General features: G+C 58.5%; 1 protein-coding gene across 3 annotated transcripts; it reads right to left on the reverse strand.

The window, feature by feature from the left end:
- Nucleotides 1-6803: 6803 nt before the first annotated feature.
- Nucleotides 6804-25593, reverse strand: MED24 (mediator complex subunit 24). 3 transcript variants are annotated; one of them, XM_029075634.2, is made up of 26 exons: nt 25537-25593; nt 23034-23178; nt 22764-22846; nt 22515-22553; nt 22123-22196; nt 21592-21824; nt 20477-20588; nt 19988-20138; nt 19719-19832; nt 19476-19523; nt 18676-18758; nt 16832-16918; nt 16560-16671; nt 16237-16379; nt 16027-16064; nt 15618-15700; nt 15191-15369; nt 14837-14936; nt 14364-14539; nt 10541-10805; nt 10259-10440; nt 9419-9509; nt 8983-9082; nt 7646-7726; nt 7404-7552; nt 6804-7123 (listed from the first exon to the last, which is right to left on the reverse strand). In XM_029075634.2, the coding sequence occupies exons 2-26, from the start codon at nt 23161-23163 to the stop codon at nt 7007-7009; spliced, it is 2970 nt and encodes a 989-aa protein (XP_028931467.1). In that variant the 5' UTR covers nt 23164-23178; nt 25537-25593; the 3' UTR covers nt 6804-7006. The 3 variants fall into 3 exon arrangements, with proteins under 3 accessions (XP_028931467.1, XP_028931468.1, XP_028931466.1); XM_029075635.2 differs by lacking the exon at nt 25537-25593 and adding an exon at nt 24303-24361 and having other exon boundaries at nt 7646-7723; XM_029075633.2 differs by lacking the exon at nt 25537-25593 and adding an exon at nt 24303-24361.
- Nucleotides 25594-26927: the final 1334 nt, after the last annotated feature.

Raw genomic sequence — 26927 nt, forward strand, 5'->3', positions numbered from 1 at the left:
TGCTCGGCACATAGTAAGCGCTTAACAAATACCAACATTATTAGGTACCCCCAGGCTGGGACTCATTGCTTCATAAGCCCTCTGGGGACCCTACCCAGCAGGGGCTACAGTCTGGACTCCCTTAAACTTGAGCTGGCTAGCTGGGGAGGCTGGGAGCCCTCCAGTCCTCAGGCCCCCCTGCTAGCTCATTGTATGCCTTTATTGTTGTATTGTACTCTCCTAAGTGCTTAGTACAGTGCTCTGCCCACAAGAAGTGCTCAATTAATACGATTGAATGGGTGATCCCTGCCCAGGCTACCAGGGCAGGTCAATTGGGGTGGCCGGTGGGGGAGGGATGGTCAGGCACCTCCCCATCCCTGGGACTGGAGACCTGGATTTCTTGGTCCCGATCTAGACCGGCTGGAAGCCCAGGGCCAGGGCCTGGGTGGGACGCAGCGAGGGGGTGACGCCAGGGGTGAGGAGGTCCAGGAGAGGGAGGACTTGAAGGTGGGCATGGTGGGGAGAGACAAGGGGAGACTCTGGTCTGTCCATCTCTTGCTGGCTGCCTCTGTCCCCACCTCCCACCCCCTTCCCCGGCACTGGGCTGAGCTGTTCACACAGCTATAGGCTGGACCCCGCCTGCTGTCCCCAGAACAAGCCGGGACCAGCCCCCCAAACTCTCCCCAGCGTCCCCATGGATCTCCGTCTGGGTGAGTCTCGGATCCTCTGTCTCCCCCTCACCCCAATACCGTCCACCTCCGGGCCCAAGGGATGGTAGGACCAGCAGGCCATCTGGGAAAGGTGGGGAGGGTTCAGACTTTGCACACTGAAAGAGGTCAGGGGTGAAGGGCCTATGCTTTGAGGAGAGAAAGAGTTCTCCCGCCGCTGACCTTGCCCTTGTCTTAGGATCCCTTCAGGGCAACTACTTCTCTGGCCAGGCCTCCTGCTGCTGCTCTGACGTCCGGCCCCTCCGGTCACCCTTCCGGCTGCCCACCTGCCCAAGGGCTTGGACCGGGCCAGGAAGATCCAGAAGGATGCCAAGGGCCTGCAGCAGAGACTGGGGAGAGACACAGGAGGCAGGGGCTGAGAGACATGGGGGAGTGGGGAGAGCAGACAGGCAGGCTGAGAGAAACACTGGGGAGAGACAGGGATTCAGGCATACAGAGTACAGACTGGCCCCGGAGATACAGCTGGGGGTTAGGGGAGTGAGAGGGGGGAGGGAGAGGTCTCTTCTTAATTCACCAGCCACAGCCTGTGTCACTCGGAGGAGCAGGAGCTGATGTGGCATTATCTGGGCATCACACAAACCTCGGTGAACCACTGCCGCAGCAGAGACCTGCTGCCTGTGATCTTGGTAGGGAGGGGCCTTGGGTGTGACTGTGTGTTTGTGTGTGTGCATATGTGTGTGGGGGGGGACTTTGATGAGGGTGTGAATGTGTGGAGACTTTGGTGAGGGTGCGTATGTGTGTGACCGAGGGTGTTGGCGTGACTGTGCCTGTGATCCTTGAGATGAACAACTTGGTTCATCTTGGACCCTTTGAGCCATCGGGATGATGGGGTGGAGTTGGGGATCTGGACACCTGGATTCTGGGAATGTGCTTCAGTTTCCCTTGTCCGCATCAGGCTAAGGGTCGGGGGCTGGGAGCTTCAAGGAAGGGACCCAGGACTCGGAGCCCCCCAGGCAGGACCCTCTTCATGCCGCTGCCCCCTCTTCCCCAATCCCGAAGGGGCCCTGCCTGCCTGCCCGAAGGGGTTGCGGTTCTACCAGGCTCAGCGGGAGGGCCTGGAGGGCGTCTCCTCTCAGCTGGCACCTGCGGCTGGATGTCAGAGACTTTGCCATCAGCATCCATCTGGCAGCACTCACCCTCACCCTCAGCAGCTGGCAACAGGTGGACCTCTCTCATACATCTGAAAACAGGTGGGACCCCCCCTCCCCAACCCCGGCAGGTGGTACAATTTCCCCTCCCCCAAGGCCTGGAGCCAGTTGGTGCTAGTCCTCTCCAACATCTGGCAAGAGGGAGGCCCCTCCTCACATCTGGAAGCAAAGGGGCCCCTTCTTCCCCACCCCCGCCATCTGGCCACCCATGGCCATCTTCCCTAGGCCTGGAGGTCCTGGGAAATAGGGGCAGAGAGAGGAGAGGCAGGAACCCTCCTGAGGGCCGGGAGGTCCTCCTTTTCCCCTCGCCCCCATCAAGGTTGGGAAAAGATGGGTTCCCTCTACCTCCCGCAGTGTCCACAGGTGAGTGTTGACCCCGCTCCCTCCCTCCCAGCTGGAGGACCTCCGCCTGACCCCCGGCACCCCACTTTCCCCCACCCCGGCCACCATCCCAACTTTTGCCTCCTCTTCCAGTGTCGGACGGGGGCCTTCCTGGCCCTGGACAACCTGCAGGGCTTCCTGGAGGTGTTGGCCCACGCCCTGAATCGGCTTGCCTACTCCTGATCCTCTCTCCCCAGCTCAACCCCTTCCCTCCTCCCCGTATTTATATTTCTATTTAACCCTCGAGATATTTAAAGGCTGCTGGAAGAGAGGCAGCTGGGAGCCTGGACTCCAGGGCCCCAATCCTACTTCAGTTTGCCCATCTTGTCTTCCCTTCCCTCTACAGAACCCCAAGCTGAGGCCAGCCCGGGTCAACACCGGGGAAGCCCAGGAAGGCGTTCAACGAGTTGAGTGTCGGGATATTCCGTTGCTTAAGGGGCTCCAACTTTAAAGGTTGGCACCACCAGGCCAGATAACTAAGAATACAAGAGTAAGGCCAGAAATTTCTCAAAAGCCTTCTGGGCTCCGGGCCCCCACCATCCCTGGGCCAGATGGGCACGTGGACCCCTGCTGATGCTGGGAACCACCAAAGCCTTAGAGGAGTCTGCCCAAACCCAATGGAGCAGCAGCAATGGAGCCAGTAATGTAATTCGGGGGGTGATGCACTGTACTAAAAGCCCCAGGAAAATAATAATGATAATGGTATTTGTTAAGCGCTATGTGCCAGGCACTGCACTAAATGCTAGGGTGGATGCAAGCAGGGACACAGTCCCTGTCCCACAGGGAGCTCACAGTCCTCATCCCCCTTTTACAGATGAAGTAACTGAGGCCCAGAGAAGTGATTTGCCCAAGGTGACCCAGCAGACAAGTAGCAGAGCAAGGATTAGAACGCATGACCTTCTGCCTCCTAGGCCCAGTTTCTTTCCCCTAGGCCGCACTGCCTCCAGAGAGCACAACCCTGACATAGGGGTGTCTTGCCCAAAAGGAGTTTTCGTTGGGGCCTTCTGAGGAGGGCCTGATCCAGGACCCAAGCGGGCCTGAACCGCTCTTAGCAGGTGGGCATATGTGCACTGTTTGTGTGTGTGTCTTCCTATGATTCTGGTAACTGCATCTGTGTGATTGCCAATGTGTCCCCAGATAACCCTGAACGTGGGAGAGAGAGAGAGACTGTGTCTGTAAACGAGTCTGTCTATGCTATATCCACAGTTCTCCTATAAAGCGGGGGGCTGGGTTCTTCCCGTGCTTAAGAAAAATCACACTGCAGTCCACGGGTGCCTGACCCTTCCTTCGGCCACCAAACGTGTGCATTCCGTGCAGATGCGCGGGACTGATCGGGTGGGCGCCTGTGTGGCTGGTTAACTGTCGCTATGTAATTTTGAAAACTGCCTGCGGGATGGTGTGTATGGAACAATGGGTGTCTTTGATGGGAGTCCACGTCCTTGTAATTGGGTGAGGGTATATGTCACTCTGTAAAGCGTGTGTGTGCCCGTGCGTGCATTTTGTCTGTGCCACTGGTCGACAGCATTTGAGAATGTTGTCTGCCGCAGAGTAATAATAGATGTCTCCGTTCATGAAAGTGGGTGTGCGTTTCCGTGTGTGTCGTTAGGTGCGTGTGTGTGTGCAGGTCAATGGAGCTGCAGGGCCTAGGGCTTGTTCCCCTCCTTCTCTGTGGAGCTCTGGGGTCTTGAGGGAAGGTGAGGTGAGTGTGGGAAGGGGGCAAGGGAGGGTGTTCGAGTGTATTTCCAGGTAGCTGCGGGGCCTGGGAATCCTCCCCCTCCTCGCCCATGGAGCTCTGGGTTCTTGGAAGTGTCCCCTTCCAGTCTGATGCCAGCCCTTGTTGGGGAGAAGCACATAACTTGGGGGAAGCCATGGCCACTAGCCTCCAGCTTCCTCGCTGCGCAGCGAGCGGCCTCCACCAGACAGTGAGGTGCTTCCCAGGCGGGCAGCGTGGCACTTCCCCGCTGGCACAGCGAGGGCCCGGTCCCAAGGCATGGGCCCTTTGGTTGTTGTGTTTGGACGGTTTTTCCCGTGGGGTCCGTTCCCTCACCTCCTGCCTCAGTAACCGCCGTCAGCTTCCCATTAGACTGGCGGCCCCCCGAGGGCCACGGTCCAGGTCTGAGCCAAAGCCCTCGAACTCGTGACCGGAGCTCAGGTGAGCGCGGGGCGGGGCACAGAGTGAACGCTTGTCCAACGGCGTCCATCGCTGCACGTTCCCGGGTGGGTCTGGGTAACGGTGCGCCTGGTACGCGGTGCGTTCAGTTATGGTGAACATTGACGTGAATGTGGACGTGGAGGGACGGTGGTAGGGCCTGGGGTCGGAAGGAGAGTCCAGGCCTGGCTCAGACTGCTCGGGGCAATTGGCTCAATAATAATAATGCTATTTGTTAAGTGCTTACTATGTGTCAAACCCTGTTCTAGGCGCTGGGGTAGATACAAGCTAATCCAGCTGGACACCGTCCCTGTCCCGCAAGGGGCTCGCCGTCTTAATCCCCATTTTACAGATGAGGTAACCGAAGCACAGAAAAGTTCATTCATTTAATCGTATTTATTGAGTGCTTACTGTGTATCAAGTGACTTGCCCAAGATCACACAGCAGACCAGTGGCGGAGGAGGGATTAGAACCCAGGTCCTTCCGACTCCCAGGCCCAGATTCTATACTGGGCTCAAGTGTTGAAGCTTGTGTTTCCACCAGGGCCCCGAGGGCAACAAGTGAGGAGGGAGGAACGGCCTCTGCACGTAACTTTTTTCGATCCCGGCTCTGTGTGACCCTGGGCACGTCACTTTACTTCTGTGCCTCCATTTCCTTATCTGTATAACGGGATTTAATACTTGCTCTCCTTGCCACATAGTCTGTGAGCGCCCTCGCGGGACAGTTACTGCATCCAACCTGATGATCTCGTTTCTACCTCTGGGGTTGGCACGTAAAAAGGGTCTAACAGATACCACTATTATTACTAGTATTACTATTATTATTATTAGGTGCCAGGTTTTTGTCGTGCAAGAGTGGAACTGGCAGAGCAGTGGGGGAGGGCACGAGAACAGGCTTCCATTTTTTAAAATATTTGTTAAGCGCTTATTATGTGCCAGGAGCTGTTCTAAGCACGGGGGTGGATTCAAAGTAATTAGGTTGGACACCGCCTGTATCCCGCGTGGGGCTCCGTCTTAATCCCCGTTTTATAGATGAGGTGACTGAGGCACAGAGCCGTGAAGTGACTTGCCCAGGGTCACTTGTCTTGGGTCTTTTCTGGCCCAGTGTGAAACTCTCAGGTCGTGAGAGAGATCTGGAGTGGGCAGAGCTGGGAGCCCGAATCAAGCACGGAGAACGGAATGCAAATGTTATTTATCTACAGGACCGTCTGAGGCTAACTGTGAGTCCATGGGACTGGGGGAATGTAGGCATGTGTACATGTATGTGTGCGTGTGTGTCCCCCTATAAGAGCAGCCTCTGTGGCGCCTCTGCTCCCGTCAGCAGCAGCTCCAGGGCCCTGCTTCATGCTGGAGCCTCATGAGAAGTAGGGGGCACAGGGGCTAGAGCACAGATCTGAAGGACCTGGGTTCTAATCCTGGCTCTGCCACTAGTCTGCTGTGTGACCTTGGGCAAGGCACTTGGGTTCTCGATGACCTCATCTGGAAAATGGGGATGAAGACTGTGAGCCCCATGTGGGACAGGGACCGTGTCCGGCCCAATGACCTCATATCTACCCCGAGCGCTTACAAAGGTGCTTGATACATAGTCAGGGCTTAACAAATACCTCTGGCCCAGCTCTGGCCAGAGGAGGGGTGCCTTGGGCAGGGGTTGGAGGAGACCGCCAGCTCATCCAGGGCAGGGATCAGGTCTACTTGCTTTATTGTACTCTCTCAAGTACTTACTACAGTGCTCGGGACACGGTAAGTGTTCATTAAATGCTTAAATTAAGGAGGGCCTGGTCTAGACTGAGCCAGCAAGGAGCTGGGCAGGCCCCTTCCCCACCCCCCACCTCAGCGGGACTTCTCCAACTCACCTCCTATAAGAAGCAGCATGGCCCAGTGGATAGAGTACAGTGCCTGGCACACACTAAGTGCTTAACAGACACCATCCTTCTGATTACTATTATCTCTGCATACCTCCGGCTGCCAGGGTGGGGAAGGGTTAATCTGCACCGCTTAGAACGGTGCTCGACAAAAAGTAAGCGCTTAACAAATACCATCATTATTATTATCCTTCCACAGGCCCCAACCCACCCATCTTGGGCACCAGCCAGATGGAGGGAGTGGGAGGTCGGGGGGGAAAGGGGGTTTTGGGGCTCTGAGCAGGAGAAGCGGGGCTTGGGGGAGAGCCCAAACAGAGAGGAAGGTCAGGGTGCCCTGACCCAGGTCAGGGAGGGGTCCCCCACCCACCCCCTGCCCCCGGGGCCCTGCAGTAACAGGAAACAGACGGATCCGCATGCAACAGTCACCACTGAGTCAGGGCCCCAGGATGGAGCAGGGCCGACTGAGGGATCCTGCATGTGGGTCGGGGAACGGCCCTCCTCGCCCCAAATCATCCCCTTGCCCAACCTTCCACCCCCGCACCAAGCACTCAGACACCCAGGGAACAAGACGGCTCTTTATTTACACAAAAGCAAGAGAGGGAGCGTGCTGCCCTCTAGCCGGGTAAAAAATTCTGCTCCGAGCTCCACTCACCCTGCCCGAGGTCCTGCCCCGGCCCCACTCACGGCTTGGAGGGACGGGAGTCGTCGCCCGCCCCCGCCCGGGAGCCTGAATCTGACGGGAGGCGGGGCGGGGGCCCCCTCAGAGGGAGGCCACGGCCTTGGCAGCCACCCGGCGGCCCAGGGGCAGGCTCAGGTCGGTGATGGCCAGGACCAGCTTGGGGCTGGACATGGTGGAAACCTTGACCAGCTCTGACACCTGCAGGGCAGCACCAGGACGGGGGCATCAGTGGGATCACTCACCCTCAAGCGGACCTCCCGCCCGGCACGGTGAACCCCAACACCCTCATCTTTCCCTGAAGGCCCTCGATTTTATTCTCTGGGAAAGGGTAGGTGTGCTGGGGCAGTCTGTGCCTGGTGGCCCCAGGATCCCACCCTGCCAGCCACCGGGGCCTTGGGAGCCACTACCCCCAAAGCCCCGATGCCCACCCCCACCTCTGCCACACCCCGTGCCCCTCCCTTCCCCCTCACCCCCTCACCATGGTAAAGGGCATGAACTGCAGGATGCTGGCACGGCTGCTCTGCTCCAGGCAGTCCACGCACTCCTCCATGAACCACTGCACGAACTGCGTGTGCGGCCCGGCTGTCTTGGCCCCCAGCGTGGAGGAGATGAGCAGGAACAGGTTGGCTGAGGAGGAAGAGGCGGGGGTGGGGACGGGGGTGAGGGCGGATGCCCCGGAGGAGGGCAGAGGGTACGTGGGGAAGGCCGGGGGTCACTCACCCAGGACGCGGTTCAGAGGGTCCCGCATGTTGACGGTGTGGAGCTGGGAGGCGGACAGGGAGCTGCTCATGGAACGGTCTGCTGCGAGGTGTGTGGAGGGGAGAAAGACAGCCGTGAGGCCCCAGATCCCAGGGCCTGCCGCTGGCTGTGGGGGCCTGAAGGGGTTTGCCTGGGTGACTAGGGGTCAGCGGGGCTGTGGAGGTCGTTGGGGCAGAGAGGAATAAGGCAAGGGAGTACATTCAACCATGGCTCTTGCGAAGGAAGGAAAGGACCTGGGAGAGCCGGTACAGAGAGACACCCACCTCTAGAGAGGCTCAGGCCATAGAGACGCCTCCATCCACGGGTAAGGAGGGGCGGGTCAGAGATGCCTCCCTCTCCAGAGAGAGAGATGCCCACTCTCAGAGAGGCCCAGCCACAGAGAAACTTCTATCATCCAAGGGGTCCGGGCCACGGAGATGCCCACTCCCAGAGAGGCCTGGGCCAGAGACACCTCCATCCCCAGAGAAGCCTGGGCCACAGAGACACCCACCCCGAGGGGCCCCGGACCATAGAGAGCCCCCTGCATCCCCAGAGGAACCCAGGCCACAGATGTGGAGAGCAGAGTCTGGCAGCTGGGTCTCTGGGATGGGGGGAGGCGCCAGCTGGAGGGGTGAGGCGGCAGGAAGCCTCCCCGGCTGCGATGGGGGAGATAAGGAAGGAACGACGCGGCAAGGCAAGCCCGGGCCGGGGGGCGACGTGGCAGCGGGAGGGGCCCGGGTTCCCCGGCCTCAGCTCCATCAGCACGGGGGGGGAGGGTGGAGAAACGGACGGACGGACATGCTTTGCGCTTCCCTTCCCCCACCCGCTGTCAATCACCATGGCCAGGCTTCTCATCTCTCTCTCCCCCTCCCACCCAATCGGGGGACTCACTCAAGCCAGGCCGGCAGAGAAGCGGGGGACCCCTGCAACCCTGCCCATCCCACTAGGACTAGCCGGCACCCTGGCATCATCTTCTGCTGCCCTGCCTTCTCCCCATCCCCACTGGGGCCAGGGAAGATACTGGCATCAGCCTCTGCCACCCCTGCTCCCTCCTCATGCTCACTGGGACCGGACACACCCCAGCATTATCCTCTGCCACCCCTGATCCCCACTTCCCATGTCTTGCCCATCCCCACTGGGGTTGGCAGCATGCTGGAATCAATCTCTCCCTGCTCTCTCCCCATCCCACTGGGCCTGGACGGCAACCCGGGATTATCTTCTGCCACCCCCGACTCCCGCCCATCCTCACAGGGGCCGGGCAGCACGTCGGCACCATTCCCTGCCCTGTCTCCGCCACCCCCGTTCCCGCCTGTCCTCACTGGGGCTGGGCAGAACGCTGGCATCGTCCTCGTTGGAGCTCAGGAGCCGCATCAGCTTGGAGGGCTGTGTGTCATCAAGGGGGAACAGGCTGATGTAGTCCTGGAAATGGGGAGAGACGGGCGCCCGGAAGGAGTTAATCCAAGCCCTCCTCCACTGCCCGCCCCAGCCTGGACTCCAGACACCTGGACAGATGGGCTGGGTTGGGCAAAGCAGGGGCAGAAAGAGGGCAGGGTCGAGGCTGGGGCAGGACTTTTGGCCGAAACAGGGCCCCCCCCCCACGGAGGCTAGGGTGGGCCGTGGTCACTATGCACCAGACCGCCAGGAAGCCCCCATCCAGGAGAACAGTGGGGCTGGGATGGGGGTGAGGGTCTCCCGCAGGGTCTGCCCAAACGTGAACTGCCCGGCTGGACCGTCCCACGCCCGGCCCTGCCGTACCTCGATGTCCTCGCGATGCCTCTTCTTCTGGCGCGAGGAGGCCTGGCCCTTGTGGGAGGAGTAGGCGCTGAGGGCACACCACACTGCCAGCCTGGATCGGGGTGAGACAGGGCAGACCGGGGGGCGGTCAGTGGGGGCACCGGGTGGGGGGGACATGCTTCTCTCAAGTCCGGGACCCCGTCAGGTCGTTGGGACTAGAACAGACCGAGGGCCTCCCACCCAGCCCTCTCCTGAGATCCTGTCTTTCATTCGACTGTATTTGTTGAGCGCTTACCGTGTGCAGAGCACTGTACTAAGCGCTTGGGAGAGCATGATACAACAATAAACAGACATATTCCCCTGCTCACAACGAGCCGTCCCCCGACGACCCTGGTCCTGTCCTAAGCCCTTCCCTCCCCGCCAGTCTCGATGCTTCAGAAAAGCAAGTTTCTGGGACTCACAGTCCCGGACACAGAGCATGTGTGTGGGGAGAAGCCTGTGTTTCCCATGCACGTGCTCCTCACCATGGATGGGAAGCCTGGGCATCACCCGAGTCATACCAACCTCGGCTTCCCTGGTGGAAGGGGTGGGTGAGCCAAGTCCCTGGCACCAGCTCCTCCTCCCCACCCTTCCACTCAAGGTGCCCCATCCAGCCCGGCAGCCACAGTGCCCCAGACCGCAAGCTCCTTGAGGGCAGGGGATCGTGTCTACCAACTCTGTTGTACTCTCCCCAGTGCTTACTACAGTGTTCCACACACCATTAAGCACTCAATCAATACCACTGATTGATTAACCCGTGCAGGGGAATCTCCGGAATAGCTGAGGGGCGGGGGCACGTTGAGCTGGGCTCAGGGTCCGTACTTGGCGAGGGCGGTGCCCGGCGGGTCCATGAGACTGTGCCAGGAGGCAGGGTTGGTGAGCAGGCCGGGCAGGATATGGCCCAGCAGGGTCAAGGTCAGCTGCTGCATGTCCAGGCAGAAGATGGAGTAGAGCAGCTCCACGGCCCGCAGAGTGTACTCCTTCCGCGTCTCTTTCAGCAGCTCCTGACGGCCAGCGGGCGCAGGTCAGGGTCCCGTGGGGTCGCCCGGAGCCCGGCCCGCCCCCGCATGCCCCGGCCCTCCCCTCCGCGCCGCCCCCGGGCACCTTGACCAGGTTGTTGCAGAACCAGTATGCGCCGCCCATGTGCAGCAGCGTGTCGAAGACGTGCAGGGAGCGGCTGTCGGCCCAGCCCTTGTCCAGCACGCGGGCAAAGGTGGAGGCCAGCACGGCGCGGATGGGCTGTTTGGGCGGCAGCAGGCTCCAGTAGGGGATGGGGTCCATGCCCGTGGCCGGAAACTTGATCTGCGTGGCCGTCTGCTGCAGCACGTCGGCGCACATGTGCTCCAGGATCGAGCTCATGATTACCACCCTGTAGGCCGTGGTCGGGAGGGGTGACTCAGCCAGGCCCCAGGGGGAGAGGGGAGGGTGGTGGGGACAGTCCCTGGACTATGGGACCCATCACCCCCAAGCCCCACAGTGGGGGCTGCTGTGTGTGTGTGTAATAATTTGTGGTATTTGTTAAGCTCTTACTACTCTAGACTGTGAGCTCATTGTGGGCAGGGAATGTCACTGTTTATTGTTGTTTTGTACTTTCCCAAGAGCTTAGTACAGTGCTCTGCACACAGTAGGCACTCTATAAATATGATTGAATGAAGGAATAAATAGGCAGTGTATTAAGTGCTGGAATGGATACAAGCAAACCGGGGTGGACCCGGTCCCTGCCCCATGTAGGGCTCACAGTCTCAATCCCCATTTTACAGATGAGGGAACTGAGGCCCAGTGAAGTGACTTGCCCAAGGTTACCCAGCAGACAAGTGGCAGAGCCGGGATATCAGAATCCAGGTCCTTCGGACTCCCAGGCCTGTGGTCCATCCACTAGATCATGCTGCTTCTCGTCGTGTGTATGTTTGTGTGCTCATGTGAGTGTTGGGGATGCTTCCCTCCCGGGGCTACGGGACCCACCAGACTGAAGCCCCTCTGGAGGGTGCCGAGGGAGGCGGGGAGGGCGCAGAGGGAGGGAGGTGGGCCCTGGTCCAGGCCGCTGCCCAAAATTGAGGATAAATCAACCACCGGGCCCTATCTTCCTGAGAAGCAGCGTGGTGTAGCGGACAGAGCACGGACCTGGGAGTCAGAAGGTCATGGGTTCTAATCCCCACTCTGCCACTTGTCTGCTGTGTGATCTTGGGCAAATCACTTCACTTCTCTGTGCCTCAGTTCCCTCATCTGTAAAGAGGGGATTATGACAGTGAGCCCCATGTGGGACAGGGACTGAGACCAACCCGATTACCTTGTATCCACCCCAGCCCTCAGTACAGTGCCTGGCACACAGTAAGCGCTTAACAAATACCGTAATTATTGTGATCATTATTAGTATTCCTGGCCCCAGCCCGGCCTGGCCGCCTCCGGCAGGGCCGGGGACCCTGGTGCCCCGGCCTCCCTACCCGCCCCCAGCGCAGGGGCGGAGCCGAAGAGAGCCCTTCATGTCACTGGTCTCCGCCCTTGGCTCCTCGATGCAAGGCCGGTACCAAGGTCGCCCGCCCAGCATGGCCTGGGCCAAGAGCTCTACCATACTTCTTTCTCTGCCATGCTGGATGGCCTTGGGCTGCTCACTGACCCCTCTCTGGGCCTCCAGGGCCCCAACAGGGAGATTAATAATAATCATAATAATTGCAGTATTTGTTAATCTCAGCTCCGCTGCTTGCCTGCTGTGTGACCTTGGGCAAATCACTTCTCTGGTTCTCAGTTCCCTCATCTGTAAAATGGGGATTGAGACTGTGAGTCCCAGGTAGGGACAGAGACGGTGTCCAACACGATTGGTTTGGATCCACCCCAGCGCTTAGTACAGTGCCTGGCATATAGCAAAGCACTTAACAAACAGCATAATTATCATTATTATTATTATTATTATGTGCCAGGCACTTTTGTAAGCGCTACGGGGATACAAAGCCCTCAGTAAATACGACTGAATGAATACAACCAAATAGGATTGGACACAGTCCCTGTCCCACATGGGGCTGACAGTCGTATCCCCATTTTACAGGTGGGGTAATTGAGGCCCAGGGAAGTGGTTTGCCCAAGGTAACCCAGCAGACAAGTGGCAGGGCCGGGATTAGAACCCACATCCTACCGACTCCCGGGCACGTGCTCTATCCACTAGGCCATGCTGTTTCTCCAGATTGAGCCCTGCCCATCCTCAGTTCCATCTCTCCTGTCACCCAGACCCCAACTTCTCCAACTCCCCCCTTGGCCCTCCTTCATCCATCTGGGTTTTCACCCCCTTCACTCCACTGAGACCGCTCACTCCAACAACACGAAAGGACTAACGCCAACCTCTCTCCTTCTCCACAATCGTGTCTCTCCTCCTGCCTCCAAGATGTCTCTTTGTGGCTGTCCCGTGGATGCCTCAAGGTGAATATGTCCCAAACTAAACTCATCTTTCCTTCTTAATCCTTTTCCCCTCCTAATTTCCCCTACACAGCTAATAACACCATCACCGCCCTGCCCATCTCTCGAGCCTCGTCTCTTCCCTTACTTTCAACTCCCACATTCAGACCGTCGCCAAATTCCATCGATTCGTCCTCCCCGTCATTTCCCGACCTCTCCATCCACACGGCCACCAAACTCGTCCAGGTACTTGTCCTATCCCGACTTGACTACCGCATCCACAAACCTTCCCGACTCCAGCCTCTCCCCTCTCCGGTCAATATTTCACTCTGCTTTGTGGATCATTTCTCTAAAACAGTTCGGTCCTCACTTCCCCACGCTTCGAAAACTTTCCATTCCCATTTCTCTCCGCATCATGTGGAAACTCCTGACCATTGGCTTTAAGGCCCTGATTCAGCTCTTTCCCTGCAACTTATCCAGGGCAGCAGCGTGGCCTAGTGGATAGAGCTCAGGCCTGGGAAGCAGAAGGATCTGGGTTGTAATCCCAGTTCCGCCACTTGTCTGCTGGGTGACCCTGGGCAAGTCATTTCACTTCTCTGGGGCTCAGTTACCTCATCTGTAAAATGGGGATTAAGACTGGGAGCCCCATGTGGGACACATGCTGTGTCCAACCTTATTACTTTGTATCTACCCCAGCTCTTAGAACAGTGTAAACATTGTAAGCGCTTAACAAATACCATCACTATTATCCTCGCTCCTCTCCCACTTCAACCCAGCTCATGCACTTCACTCCTCTCAAGCCAACCTACTCTCTGTACCTCGTTCTCTTCTCTCTTGCTGCCAAACTCTTATTCACGCCCTCCCTTCTTCCCGGAATTTCCTCTCCGTTCTCATTTTCCCCCCTGCCTTCAAAGCCCTTCTGTAATTCCATCTCCTCCCCTAGGGCTTCCCCGACTGATCTCTGAATCTCCTCATCTTATATCTCCAGTTCACCACTCGTCACTTCTGCTTCACCTAAGCCCGTGGGTACTCCCCACGCCACCCCTGCAGCACTTGTGGACGGATCTTTATCCTCTACTACTTCTTCCGGTCTGTAAATTGTTTTAGTTCTGCTTCTCCCGTTAGATTTTAAGGTGCTTGAGGGCAGGGATCGTGCTTACTAATTCCACTGCAGCCCAAGTACCCAGTCGGTACTCAGTCAATGCTGGGGATGGGGTGGTCTCCCCCGCCTCTGCCGTTACCCTCCCGGAGTTGGAGGGCCGAGGACGGAGACCCTCTGGATTCCCCTCAGCCCGGGCCCACCCCCACACCTCCGGACAGTGCCGAGTGAGTCTCCAAGCGGAGGTCTGGGGCTCTGGCTGACAGTGGGTGTCCCCCGGGAGATCCCAATCACCAGGGCACTGAAGTTCTCCAAGTGCCAGCAGCCCTCAGGGCCGACGGTGCCCGCGGGACCGTCGGCCCAGCCCCCGGACGGGTGATGGCTCCCGGGGCTCGGCCGGAGCGGGCCTCGGACGGCCGGTCCGGCTTCCCGGCCCCCGCGCACCTCTCATTGTAGAACTGCAGGGTGTTATCTCCGTTCAGCGGCCCCACCAGCTGGCGGATCATCTGCAGGGACTTCTCCCGCTCGTCCAGGCCCAGCATGCGTACGTGGGCCACGAGCCAAGCCACGGCGCACACTGCCATGCTGCAGACCTTGCCTTTGATGTTGTCTGTGATCTTCTGCGGGACGGAGGGGAGGACGCTCGGGCTCTGGGGCCTTCCCCCCCCCGCCGCCTCTCCCCCGCATGCCATTCCCAGGGTTTCCCCGACCTCCCCCGGGGTGGGGATGGGGGTGGGGGGGCCCCCCCCCGGCCGGGAGCTGGTTCTGGGACGCTGAGCCGGAGTTCCCACAAGGTGGCGCTGCCCGGGACTGCCTTTGGAGCCCCGGGAAAAGCGGAGGAGAGAGGAGGAAGGGCGAGGGATGGGAAGGGAGGAGGGAGGAGGAAAGATGGGGCGCCAAGCGGGGAGGCAGCGTACCTGGATGGACTCGAAGGCCAAGACGCCATTCTCCCAGGCGTTGAGGATCTCCAGGATGGCCGCCGAGATGCTCAGACAGGCCTCGTGCCACTTCATCTGCCTGGGGGACCGGGTTGGGGAAGGGGAGGGGGTCTGTGTTGCCGTGCGTGTCGGGGGCTGGACCTCTCAGCCCTGAGCCTTCTCCATCCGCCCTCGGTCCAGCCTCGTCATTGTGTGCAGGGAAGGGATGTTGTATTGTTATTCTGCACTCTCCCAAGCCCTTAGTACAGCGCTCTCCATATGGTAGGCGCTCGATAAATACGACTGACAGTACGAGCGGGGAGGGGAGCCCGGCCCCCGAGCCCCGGCCCCTACCCCAGCTTCATCTCGGACGAGTGGTTGAGCAGCGCCACCAGGGATTCCACCTTGGTGGAGTCGGGCCGGAAACAGGGGTGGTCCGGGTTGAGGCTCTTGCCCTCCTCGGGCATGCACGTCTGCATCCACATCTCAAAGAAGGGCACCTCGCCCGCTGCGCTCGATTCAGACAAGATCACCTGGGGGCGGGAGGGGCGGGGGTCCCGGGTTGGATGCGGTGGGAGGCTGGGGGGTGGCAGCGACCACCCAGGGGAATCCTGCCTCGGCTGAGTCCGGGCAAGAGCCCGGCAAGGTCGCCCAAGCAGTCGCCTATTGGTCAGACTAGCTTTTGCCCCGGGGGGAGGGGACGGGGGCACGTCCACATCAGCCCGGGGACCCGCCCAGGTCCCGGAGACCTCCCCAGCCCCGGAGGCCCGCCCACCCTCACCTCTGAGCCGTAGGTCTGGGCCACGTGGCACAGCATGAGGAAGGAGATGTCGAAGAGCAGAGCGCGCACTGATGCTGCTTTGGCTGCACGGGGGGGGAAGGGGAGGAGGTTGGGGTCCGGCCCGGGGCTTGGCTACCAGGGGAGAGGGGCAGGGGCCCCAAACCAGGAGGCCTTGGTTGTGGGACCGGGCCGGGTGGACCGTGGTCTGAGGGTCCCATCTGGCACCACCCCATCCCACAGCTATAACCTCTGCCGGATGAAACCCTCCCCACACCACACCCCCAGCCTCCCAGCACCAATCTGGGGGAGGGGCCGGGGAGCAGGACCCAGGGGCAGGTGACCCAGGAGAGAGTGGGGGATGGAGAGAGGGGAAAGAGGGGCTGGTGGGGGGGACGCACAAAAGACTCACAGCCTTCTCCGCTGATGTGCTTGGTGAACTCATTCAGCCTGCAGGGAGAAGGAATGGGTCACCGGGTGGAGGCAGAGGCCGGTCTGGAGTGAGAACCCAGGAACACTGCCTCCAACCTCGCCCTGTCCCGTGTACCTGGGCCGTCTCCCTCGATGGCCGCCCCCCGACCAGGTTCCATGGCCCTGGATCCTCCTCCCCCCGTCCCCTCACTTGATGAATTTCCGGGCGAAGGAGCGGAGTTTTCCTGTGGCCGCGGCTGCGGCCAGCAACAAGTCCAGGCTCTTCCCAGACAGCATGTGTCCCAGCACGCCCAGCAGACCCTCCGGGGACTTGGAGTGGTCAGCATCCATCGTCTGCGGTCAGGGGGTACGGACGACTCAGGCCCCCGGGGCCGCCCCAGCCCCACCCCGTGCTTTCCCCGCTCCATGTCCCCCGGTGGGGACGGGAGGGCCCGAGTCGTCACCAGATCTGCCCGGATCACCCCTCCGACGCCCTCCCTCGTGGTGTGGGGAGCTCCCCCGTGCCCAGCTCACCTTGAGGATGTTGGTGACGGTGGGCTCGGCCCGCAGGATCAACCCCGGGTTGGGCTGGATGTTGGCGCTCTCCGCCGACTTGAGCCGGGGGGCCAGCTCCCGGTCCGCCGTGCTGGAGTTGTCGGGGAGGTTGAAGGGACGGAGAGCAGTGACACCCACCGCCCACCGCCACCCGCCGGGCTCTAGCCTCGTCCCCGGGGCTGGCCGAGACGGGAGGCGCTGGGTGGAACCGGGCTGTCCTTGGGTAGTGGCGAGCCAGGGAAGGCACCTACCGCTTGGCTACGAGGTTGGTCATGTGGGCCTCTGAAAGGAGTCCCTGCTTGCTGCACTCTTGGAGGAGGAGGTTGGTGCAGTCGCAGCTGCCGGAGAGCAGGGGAGGGGGAGGGGGGAGAAGGTCAGCGGGACAGACAGTCAGACAGGCAGAGGACCCAGATCAGTGTTTCCATTCCGTAACGCCTGGGTAATCTCCCTCCGCCTCCCCCGGGCAGCCTCTCTAGTCCTCTAGATTGTAATAATAGTAATTATGGTATTTGTTACGCCCTTGCTATGTGCCAAGCACTGTTCTAAATGCTGGAGTAGATACAAGGTAATCAGTTTGTCCCACGTGGGGCTCACGGGTCTTAATCCCCACTTTACAGATAAGGTAACTGAGGCACAGTGAAAGTTTAGTGGCTTGCCCAAGGTCACACAGCAGACAAGTGGCAGAGCCGGGATTAAAACCCACAACCTCTGCTTTTTCCACTAAGCCACGCTGCTTCTAGTAAGCTCGTTGTGGGCAGGGAATGTGTTTATTGTTACACTGTACTCTCCCAAGCACTTAATACAGTGCTCTGCACACAGTATGAGCTCAGTAAATAAGACTGTCTCCAACAGAGTCACCAGGACACGTGGAAGTTCTTTCTCTATGCTGAGTCCCGTCTGGACAGAGGTGGACCATCCAACCCCTTTTCACTGTGCCTCGTTCTCATCTGTCATTCATTCATTCATTCAATAGTATTTATTGAGCGCTATGTGCAGAGCACTGTACTAAGCGCTTGGAATGAACAAGTCGGCAACAGTCCCGCCATTGACCCCTGGCCCACGTCCTAATTTTGGCCTGGAATATCCTCCCTCCTCAAATCCACCAATCACACTTCCCCCCTTTAAAGCCCTACTGAAGGCTCACCTCCTCCAAGAGGCCTTCCAAGAATAAGCACCCTTTTCCACATCCCCCCCATTGCCCTGACTCGCTCCTTTTGCTCTACCCCGCTCCCCGCCCCACAGCACTAGTGTATATATGTACATATCTATAATTCTATTTACTTATATTAATGCCCATTTACTTGTTTTGATGTGTATATACCTATAATTCTATTTGTTTATATTGATGCTATTGATGCCAGTTTACTTGTTCTGATGTCTGTCTCCCCACTTCTAGACTGTAAGGCCTTTGTGGGCAGGGACTGTCTCTACTGCTGAACTAACTGTACTTTCCAAGTGCTTAGTACAGTGAATGCTCGATAAATACAACCGAATGAATCAACACCCATAAATCTCCCCTCCCTACCCCTGACTCTCCTCCACTGACCCAATACATATCGTCCAACACCTCAAACTCTCCCCCGTGCCCGAGCCCAGACCTCTGGCCTGTGCATATGTCCAAACCCCCTGGTCTTGCTGATACGTCCAGCAGCCCAGCTCCCTGTGGGATCAGATTCTCCAGACTCAATTCCCCCCCGGGGGTGAGACATGTTTCTTTTTGCTCATAGGCCTGACTCCATAGGGGAAATAAACGCTCACTGGGCCGGGCCCTCGTTTTAGCCAGTCGGCAGCCTCTCCTCACCTCCCCTGGCAGGGTCGCTGGGTAGGGAGGAAAGCACGGTGGCAGGAAGGCCGTAGGGGAGAATTGGGAGATTGTGGACTCTGGGCCTGGTCCGTGATTCTACCCCCATGAAGAGGGGGTACTGGCGAGGAAGATGGTGCCTGTGGGACTGGTTCATTCATTCAATCGTATTTATTGAGCGCTTACTGTGTGCAAAGAACTGATTGTTGCCAGGGGGAGGGAGTGCGGGGCAGTATGGTCTCCCAGGCCCCTCCAAAAAGCCCGCTTGGGAGGGGAGCCAGAGGCCAGACTCACTTGCAGCGTTGGTCAGCCTTGTCCAACAGCGGTGTGAGCTTCAACAGGAACTCAAAGGCACAGTTGACGTCCTCGGTGAAGTCCTGTGGGGGTGAATCGCTTCGCTGAGGCTGGGGACCAGGGAGGGTGGGGAAGGTAGGGGGGAGCAGCCCAGGTTTGGGCTGACGGGGGTCTCTGGTAAATGCACTGGGGGTGACCCAACTGGGGAGGGAGTCGGGCGGGGGAGACGACCACCACTATGGGGGCGTTACTCCGCTGTGACTCCTCCCACTGGAGGAGGGTGGGGAGGGTGGTCAGATCGGGTCTGGCCTGGCTGGGGATGGACCTCACTCCTTCTGGGCTTTTTTTTGTTTTGTTTTTAATGGCACTTGTTAAGCGCTTACTATGTGTCAAGCATTGTCCTAAGCACTGGGGCAGATACAAGCTAATCAGGTTGGACACAGTGCCTGTCCCACCAGGGGCTCACAGGCTTCATCCCCAATTTACAGATGAGGTAACTGAGGAAAAGAGAAGTGAAGTGACTTGCCCAAAGTCACACAGCAGACAAGTGGTGCAGCAAGACACGGTGGACAGAGCAGGGGCCTGGGAGTCAGAAGGTCATAAATTCTAATTCCGGCTCCTCCACGTGTCTGCGGTGTGACACTGGGCAAGTCACTTCACTTCTTTGTGCTTCAGTTCCCTCGTTTGTCAAATGGAGATGAAGGCTGAAAGCCTCGCATGGGACGCCGCCACCACCACCACCACCTCACCCCCTCGGCCACCCCGTGCCCGGAGAAAAATCTTCAGAGTTGCCCACACACCTTCTCGCCCTGTGAGTACTTCTTCAGCTTCACCAGCACCTGAGGAATCTAGAAGAAGAGACGTCCTGAAGGGATCAACCCCTTGCGCCCCTGGGTACGGAGCCCGGCCCCCGGCCGGCCAGGGGCCACTCAGCTGCTCGGTGCCAGGTTTCAGCTGATGACTTTTGGCCCACCCATCCCCTGTCCCACCCGGTGGGCTCCGGGCCTTCCCCACCCCCTCCCGGAGGCCGAGTGCCGGGTCACCTTGAGGAAGGTGAAGGCCGTCCACTTGAGCTCTTCGGTCCCCTCGGGGGACTCGATGAGCCCCACAAAGCAGGCTTTCCAGATCTCCAGCACGAACAGCGGGGAGGGGACGCGCTGGGGTTGGGAGGTAAGGGAAGCGGGGGGCGGCGGGTGAGGCCGGGAAAGGAGCCGGCAGTCCCCACAGCCCAGTCCTCTCCCCACGAGCTCCCGCCCCGGTCTGGCAGGGCTCGGTAGTGAACGGCCCACGCCCGGCTGCCCCCAGGCCGAACCTGCATGCGCTTGACCATCATCAGCTGCTCCACCAGCGGCTGCATCTCGCCCGTCAGGTTCATGGTCCCCTCGAGCAGCACCACGGCGTGCACCGTGGGAAACCCCGTCCTGTGCAGCTGCTCCGAGTGCATGGACAGCATGGCCGGGATGCTGCACGGGGTGGGATGTGGGGGGAGGTTGGCGGGGAGTGGCGGGATCTGGGGAGGCTGCAGGGTGAGCCGAGCCCAAAGCAAAGAGGTTGAGGTGGGCAGTGGGAGCGTCTGCTCCCCGTCTGGACGCACCCCCGGGGAGAGAGGGGCCGGGGCATCTGTGGATCAGCAGGCGGACGGGCTGTAGGACGGGGGGAGGACGGGGCAGGAGCTGCCGTATCTGTGGGTGCGGGGGTGGGCCAGGTGGGAGGTGGGGCTGATGACCGATTGACAACAGGGCTGTGGTACCTTGGGTGAGGGGGTAGGGCTGAGGACTGACTGAAAAGAGGGCATTGGTACCTGCGGATGAGGGTGGCGCACTCCTCGGCCTGGGCGCGCAGCTGGGCGTTGTTGAGGCCGGTGAGGCTCTCCCCGACCTTGTGCAGGGCCTGCTCGATGGCCGTCCAGGAATCTGTGCCAGGAGGGGAGCAGGGGAGGCCTAATATGGCCGGGACCCTCCCACTTGTCCACCCTTACCCCCTCTCCCCACATCCGGGAGGCAGCCACAGAGTTGAGAGGGACGGTCGGACTGGGGACAGGGGAGCTCACTGTGCCTCATTCCTCACGTTCCCACCCCCGACCAGTCGACTGTTGGTATTTACTGAGCTTCTAGTATATACAGAGCACTGTACTAAGCGCTTGGGAGTATTCCAGAGCAGACACAGACCTGCTCTCTGCCCTCTGGGAGTCTACCAGGAATAGTGGAAAGAACTCAGGCCTGGGAGTCAGAGGACCTGGGTTCTCATCCCGGCTCCACCACTTGTGTGCTGTGTAACCTTGGGCAGGTCACTTAACTACTCTGGGCCTCAGTTTCCTCATCTGTGTAATGGGGATTCAATAGCTGTTCTCTCTCCTACTTAGATTATGAACCCTGGGTGGGACAGGGCTAGTGTCTGACCTGATCATCCTGTAGCTTGCCCAGAGTCTGACACGTGGTAAGTGCTTAACAAAATACCAGCATTATTATTACCATCCAGAGGGGGAAAACAGGAGTGTGAAAAATTACACTACCCCCCTTTCAAATCTGCCAGCTCCTCCCAAGCTTCAAAATCCACCCCCTGAAATCCCACCTCCTCCAGGAAGTCTTCCCCAATTAATTTTCCTCCTTCCCAGGTCACTCCCGCAACGCTCAGCTCAACACCCTCGCACCCCTCAAAGCCCTTTTCCACACCCGCGACCTCCCCTCGCTTTTTTGTCTCTCTTTTGATTTGCATCCTGTCTACACCCTCACGCATTTCTTCCTCTACGGAAACTGCGATGCACCTAGCTTGGCTGTTTATCGTATTTCCTCATCTACCCCACTCTCCCTGGTGCTCAGTACAGCACCTTGCCGCCCATAGTAGGTGAGCAGTTAATGCTTCTGACTGACTGTTGGCTGGGGTGGAGAGGGGAACGGTGACCCAGGACGTCCTTACCGGCCTCCTCCAGCTTGGCAACGTGGAGCAGGGCCCGGTTCTTGGTGCTGCTCAAGAGCTTCTCCAGCTGCTGCAGGCAGACGGCGAGCTGCTTCTCGCCGGCCGCTGCCGCCCCGGGCTCCGATCCCTCACGAACCCGCTGCGCCGAAGCAGCCGTGCAGCACAGCAGCCAGTGCAGGGCGCCGAGCAGGGCCCGGCACAGCCCCATGCACTCCTCCGCCTTGCCGTGGCAGCTGCGGGGAGGCAGAGAGGCGTGGGGGAGGCGGCCGGTCTCCCTGCCCAGCCCCGCCTGGCCCTGCCAGCTTTCTGGCTCACCCTTCCTCGGCCCCTCTGCCCACCGTGCCGCAAAGCTGGACCGGGCCGGTCGACGCCTCTGCTCCGGGCCCTGCTGCCCGGAAGGGGATCGGGATTGCAGGGGGACCCGTCTCCTTGTTCCCTGGCAGCCCTGCAGCCTGAATCGGGACCCTTCCCTCCTCCGGAACCCCAGTCCCTCCCCTTCCCTCCCTCCTGTCCCGCCCACTCCGAAGCTACCTGAGCCGGTCACAGAACATGCCCATGACGTCCAACAAGGAGAGCACACACAGGTCCCGGGAGAAGTCGTCAAACTGGGGGAGCAGCAGGTGATGCGGTCCGAGCCCCTCCTCCCCCTCCTCCAGTGCCCCACCCTGGGGCAGGCCTCCTCCCCCACCAAGTCTGAGCCTTGAAAGTTCGAGCCTCGGGCACAAAACTCCCTTCTACCCCAGCATACCACACTACCCATTCCAAAAGCAGCGGAAAACCTGACAGCTGCATGCCCTCTGAGTCTCCTCCCACCTGGCATGGCCACCCACTCCCCAGAACGGGCTAGCAGCCGGAGGCCTCTTCCCCTCAAGTCGGGCGGCCCCGGGCTTCCCCGGCTGGTGAGGGAGAGGTTGCGGACTCACCTTGCTGATGGCGGTGAGGACGGTGGAGTAGGACACCATCTGAGGGGTGGCCAGGGGCAGAAAAAAAGCATCAGTGTGCCCACCCCCCGGCTACCCGCTGACACGGGGAGTCGGGATGGAGCTCCTTCATGCCACTCAGGAAACGAGGAGTGAAAGCTGCTCCAGTTGTCCCGCCCCCCTGCCCCCTTCATCCCAGATGGGAACCTGAGGCCCCACCCTGGGCCGGGCCAGCGTGAAGTCCAAGGTTACCTGGGAGCTGATGGCGTATTTCAGATAGGACAGGATGAGAGGGTTTGGGGATGGTCCGATCATCGCCTGCTCCAGTAGCGCCTCTGCGAGACCACAAGACCGAGAGAAAGTGCACAAGAGCGAGTGTGTATGGGGGTCCATCTCCGGCCTCCCCCACCAGACTGACAGGCTCGGCAGGGCAAGAACCACATTTTCCCCCTCTGTCCCTCCCCTCAACACTCAGGACGCTGCCTCCCAGGTCTGCCCGGCAACAGGATCGGACAGACTGACCTGCCAGGTTGAGGATGTCCCAAGTGGCCCCCTTGGGGAAGAATTTCTTCATGTTTATGGCCCATTGATAGTCGCTCCATCGCTCTTTCCAGGCCTGCAGGATGGCTTGCTTCAAGTTCACCACCTTCATGGCTCTTCTCTGTGCCTGGGAGGGAGTTGGGAACCAAGGAAAGTCATGAGGGGTGGGGGAGAAACAGAGAGCAGTAGTAATGACAAGATTTATTGGGCACCCTCTTGGTGCAGTACACTGTGTTAGGCACTTGGGAAGTACAGGATAGCAGAGATCTTCTCCCTTATCCACAAGGAGCTTACACTCCAACGGGGGAGGCAAACATAAAAACATTGACAATGAGAGTAATCAAAATAAATAAATATACTGGGGAATAAACATAAAAATATCTGAGGGGCGGCTCGGGGAAAGTACTACACAATGAAGTTGGCATATTCCCTGCCCAAGATGAGCTTACGTTTATAAGTGCTACGGTTGGCTGTCGCATTCATAAAGCTTACAATGTGGGGGAATTAATCAGGGAAGTCCTATTGGAGGTGGAATTTAGGAGAGATTTGAGTGTGGGGAGAGCCGTGGTCTGTTGACGTGGGGAGGGGATTTCAAGGCAGGGGCACAGAATGAGTCAGGGCAAGGAGGTAGGAGGGTCAGGATGGAGGTGTAGCTAGAAGACTGACTTGAGAGGAACGAGGAAGAGAGTGAGGTAGGAAATGGTGGGTAAAAGGGGCACATAGCCAAGAAGGGGCCACTAGTGGAGACCCTTAGCCATGGAGGGGAGAGAATCAACCAACCAGTTGTATTTATGTTGCACTTAATGTGTGCAGAGCGATAAACTAAGCACTTGGGAGAGTAAAATATAATAGAGTTGGGTGACTCCTTCCTTGCCCACAACAGTCTTACAGTCTAGAGGGGATTACAGTCTTCCTTTCATTCAATCATATTTATTGAGCATTTATTGTGTGCAATTGGGAGAGTAAATATAAGAATAAATTGACACATTCCCTGCCCACAACAAGTTTACAGTCTAGAAGGAATAGGAATGGGTTGGGGGAACACGAAGAAGGTCTCTGAGGGATAAAGCTGCCAGGGTGTCAGGGAGGGAAACAGGAGGGAGAAGCTGCAAAGAGGGTCCCTTGATTGGGGGGGGGGGGGTCAATCTTAAATACAATTATTATTAAACTGCAAGGGAAGGGTGGGGGATTGGGGCAGATCCAGTCAGCTTCATTGATTCATCCATTCAAACGTATTTATTGAGCACTTACTGTGTGCAAAGCACTTGTCAGCTGTGTGACTTTGGGGAAGTCATTTCACTTCTCTGGGCCTCAGTTCCTTCATCTGGAAAATGGGGATTAAGACCGTGAGGCCCACACGGGACAACCTGATCACCTTCTGTCTAGCCCAGCAGTTTAGGACAGTGTTTTGCTCATAGTAAGCGCTTAACAAATGCCATTGTTATTATTAAAGCACTGTCCTGAGCGCTTGGGCAGCGTACAATTCAATAACAAATAGACGCCTTCCCCGCCCACAACAAACTCACAGTCTAGAAGGGGGGAATCCTCCCTCCTAGCCCCCAGCGCTTTGCACAGAGTAAGCGCTTAACAAATGCCATCATTATTATTATGAATGAAGGGAGAGAGAAAAGGGGAGAGGAGGGCTTAGTCAGGGAGGGCTTCCTGGAGGAGATGGGCCTTCGAGAAGGCTTTGGACGCTCCCTGCCTCGACCCTGGGGTGGGAACTGAAGCGAAGGGGGGTATTAGAAGCATTGTGGCTCAGTGGAAAGAGCCCGGGCTTGGGAGTCCGAGGTCATGGGTTCGAATCCCAACTCTGCCCCTTGTCAGCTGTGTGACTGTGGGCAAGTCACTTCACTGGGCCTCAGTTCCCTCATCTGTAAAATGGGGATGAAGACTGTGAGCCTCACGTGGGACAACTTGATGATAATAATAATAATGTTGGTATTTGTTAAGCGCTTACTATGTGCAGAGCACTGTTCTAAGCGCTGGGGGAGATATAGGGTCATCAGGTGGTTCCACGTGAGGCTCACAGTTAATCCCCATTTTCCAGATGAGGCAACTGAGGCCCAGAGAAGTGAAGCGACTTGCCCCCAGTCACCCAGCTGACAAGTGGCAGAGGCGGGACTCGAACCCATGACCTCTGACTCCCAAGCCCGGGCTCTTTCCACTGAGCCACGCTGCTTCTCTATCTCCCCCAGCGCTTAGAACAGTGCTCTGCACAGAGTAAGCGCTTAAACACCAACATTATCGTTATTATAGAGAGAGGCCAAAAAGGAGCTCAAGCTGCCCAATGTGGCCAGTCCCCTGCCACCCCCCAGGTCCAGGCCCACCCCTCTTTCCTTCCTTCCTTCCTTCATTAACAAAAGCAACATTATTATTACCCATTCAATCAATCCGTATTTACTAAGCGCTGCAGTGTGGCCTCCTCGGGGCTCTTCTCCCCCCACCCCCAGCAGGCCACCCTCCCTGCTCCGCACCCACCTACCCGCTCAGGGGGACCTCCCTAAGAGCCGGCCGCCGCCATCTTGGCAACGGCGAAGAGGCCGGCCCCCGCCAGCCAATGGGAGCGCCGGAAATCCCCGCCAGCCAATGGGAGCGCCGGAAAGCCGGGCCGCCGCCGCAGAGGCCTCTGGGACTTGTAGTTTCGCGGGCCTGAGGGGGCGAAAAACGGCGCCAATGGCCGCAGGAAGGCCCAGGCGGCGCGGAGGGAAAGCGCAAAGGGGGGAAGAGGGGACGATGCCTCCCCCCCTCCTCGTCTCTTTGACTCTTCTTTACGTCACGAACCGGGGCCGTGACGTCAAAGAGACCTCCATGGCGTCACGGCCCGGTCCTTAGGGCCACCTCCAGATAATGTTGGTATTAGTTAAGCGCTTACTATGTGCCGAGCACTGTTCTAAGCGCAGGGGGAGATACAGGGTCATCAGGTTGGCCCACGTGAGGCTCACAGTTAATCCCCATTGTACAGATGAGGGAACTGAGGCACAGAGAAGTGAAGTGACTTGCCCACAGTCACCCAGCTGACAAGTGGCAGAGCCGGGAGTCGAACCCATGACCTCTGACTCCGAAGCCCAGGCTCTTTCCACTAAGCCACGCTGCTTCCCAGTCGCTCGAGCAACCTTCTAGGCTCCCCTTCTAGTCACCTTAATAATAATGTTGGTATGTGTAAAGCACTTACTGGGTGCAGAGCACTGGTCTTAAGCGCTGGGGGAGATACAGGGTGATCAGGTTGTGGGGCTCACACAGTTTGAATCCCCATTTTACAGAGGAGGGAACTGAGGCACGGAGAAGTGAAGGGACTTGCCCACCGTCACACAGCTGACAAGGGAGTCAGAGGTCATGGGTTTGAATTCCAGCTCTGCCACCTGGCAGCTGTGTGACGGTGGACAAGTCACTTCTCTGGGCCTCAGTTACCTCATCTGTAAAATGAGGATTAAGACTGTGAGCCTCACGTGGGATAACCTGATTACCCTGTATCTCCCCCAGCGCTTAGAACAGTGCTCTGCACATAGTAAGCGCTTAACAGATATCAACATTATTAAGTGGCAGGACAGGGATTCGAACCCATGACTTCGGACTCCATAGCCTGCGCTCTTTCCACTGAGCCACGCTGCTTCTCTGATTAAGACAGACTCGACCTCCCCTTCTAGTCACCTGAATAACGATTATGGCATTTGTTCTTTCATTCAGTAGTATTTATTGAGCGCTTACTATAATCATGGTGGCATTTCTTAAATGCTTACTAGGTGCGAAGCTCTGTTCTAAGCACTGGGAGGAAACAAGGTCATCAGGTTGTCCCCCGTGAGGCTCACAGTCTTCATCCTTGTTTTGCAGATGAGGGAACTGAGGCACAGAGAAGTGAAGTGACTTGCCCAAAGT

Source organism: Ornithorhynchus anatinus, chromosome 11, assembly GCF_004115215.2.
Source record: "Ornithorhynchus anatinus isolate Pmale09 chromosome 11, mOrnAna1.pri.v4, whole genome shotgun sequence".
NCBI classification, from domain to species: domain Eukaryota; kingdom Metazoa; phylum Chordata; class Mammalia; order Monotremata; family Ornithorhynchidae; genus Ornithorhynchus; species Ornithorhynchus anatinus.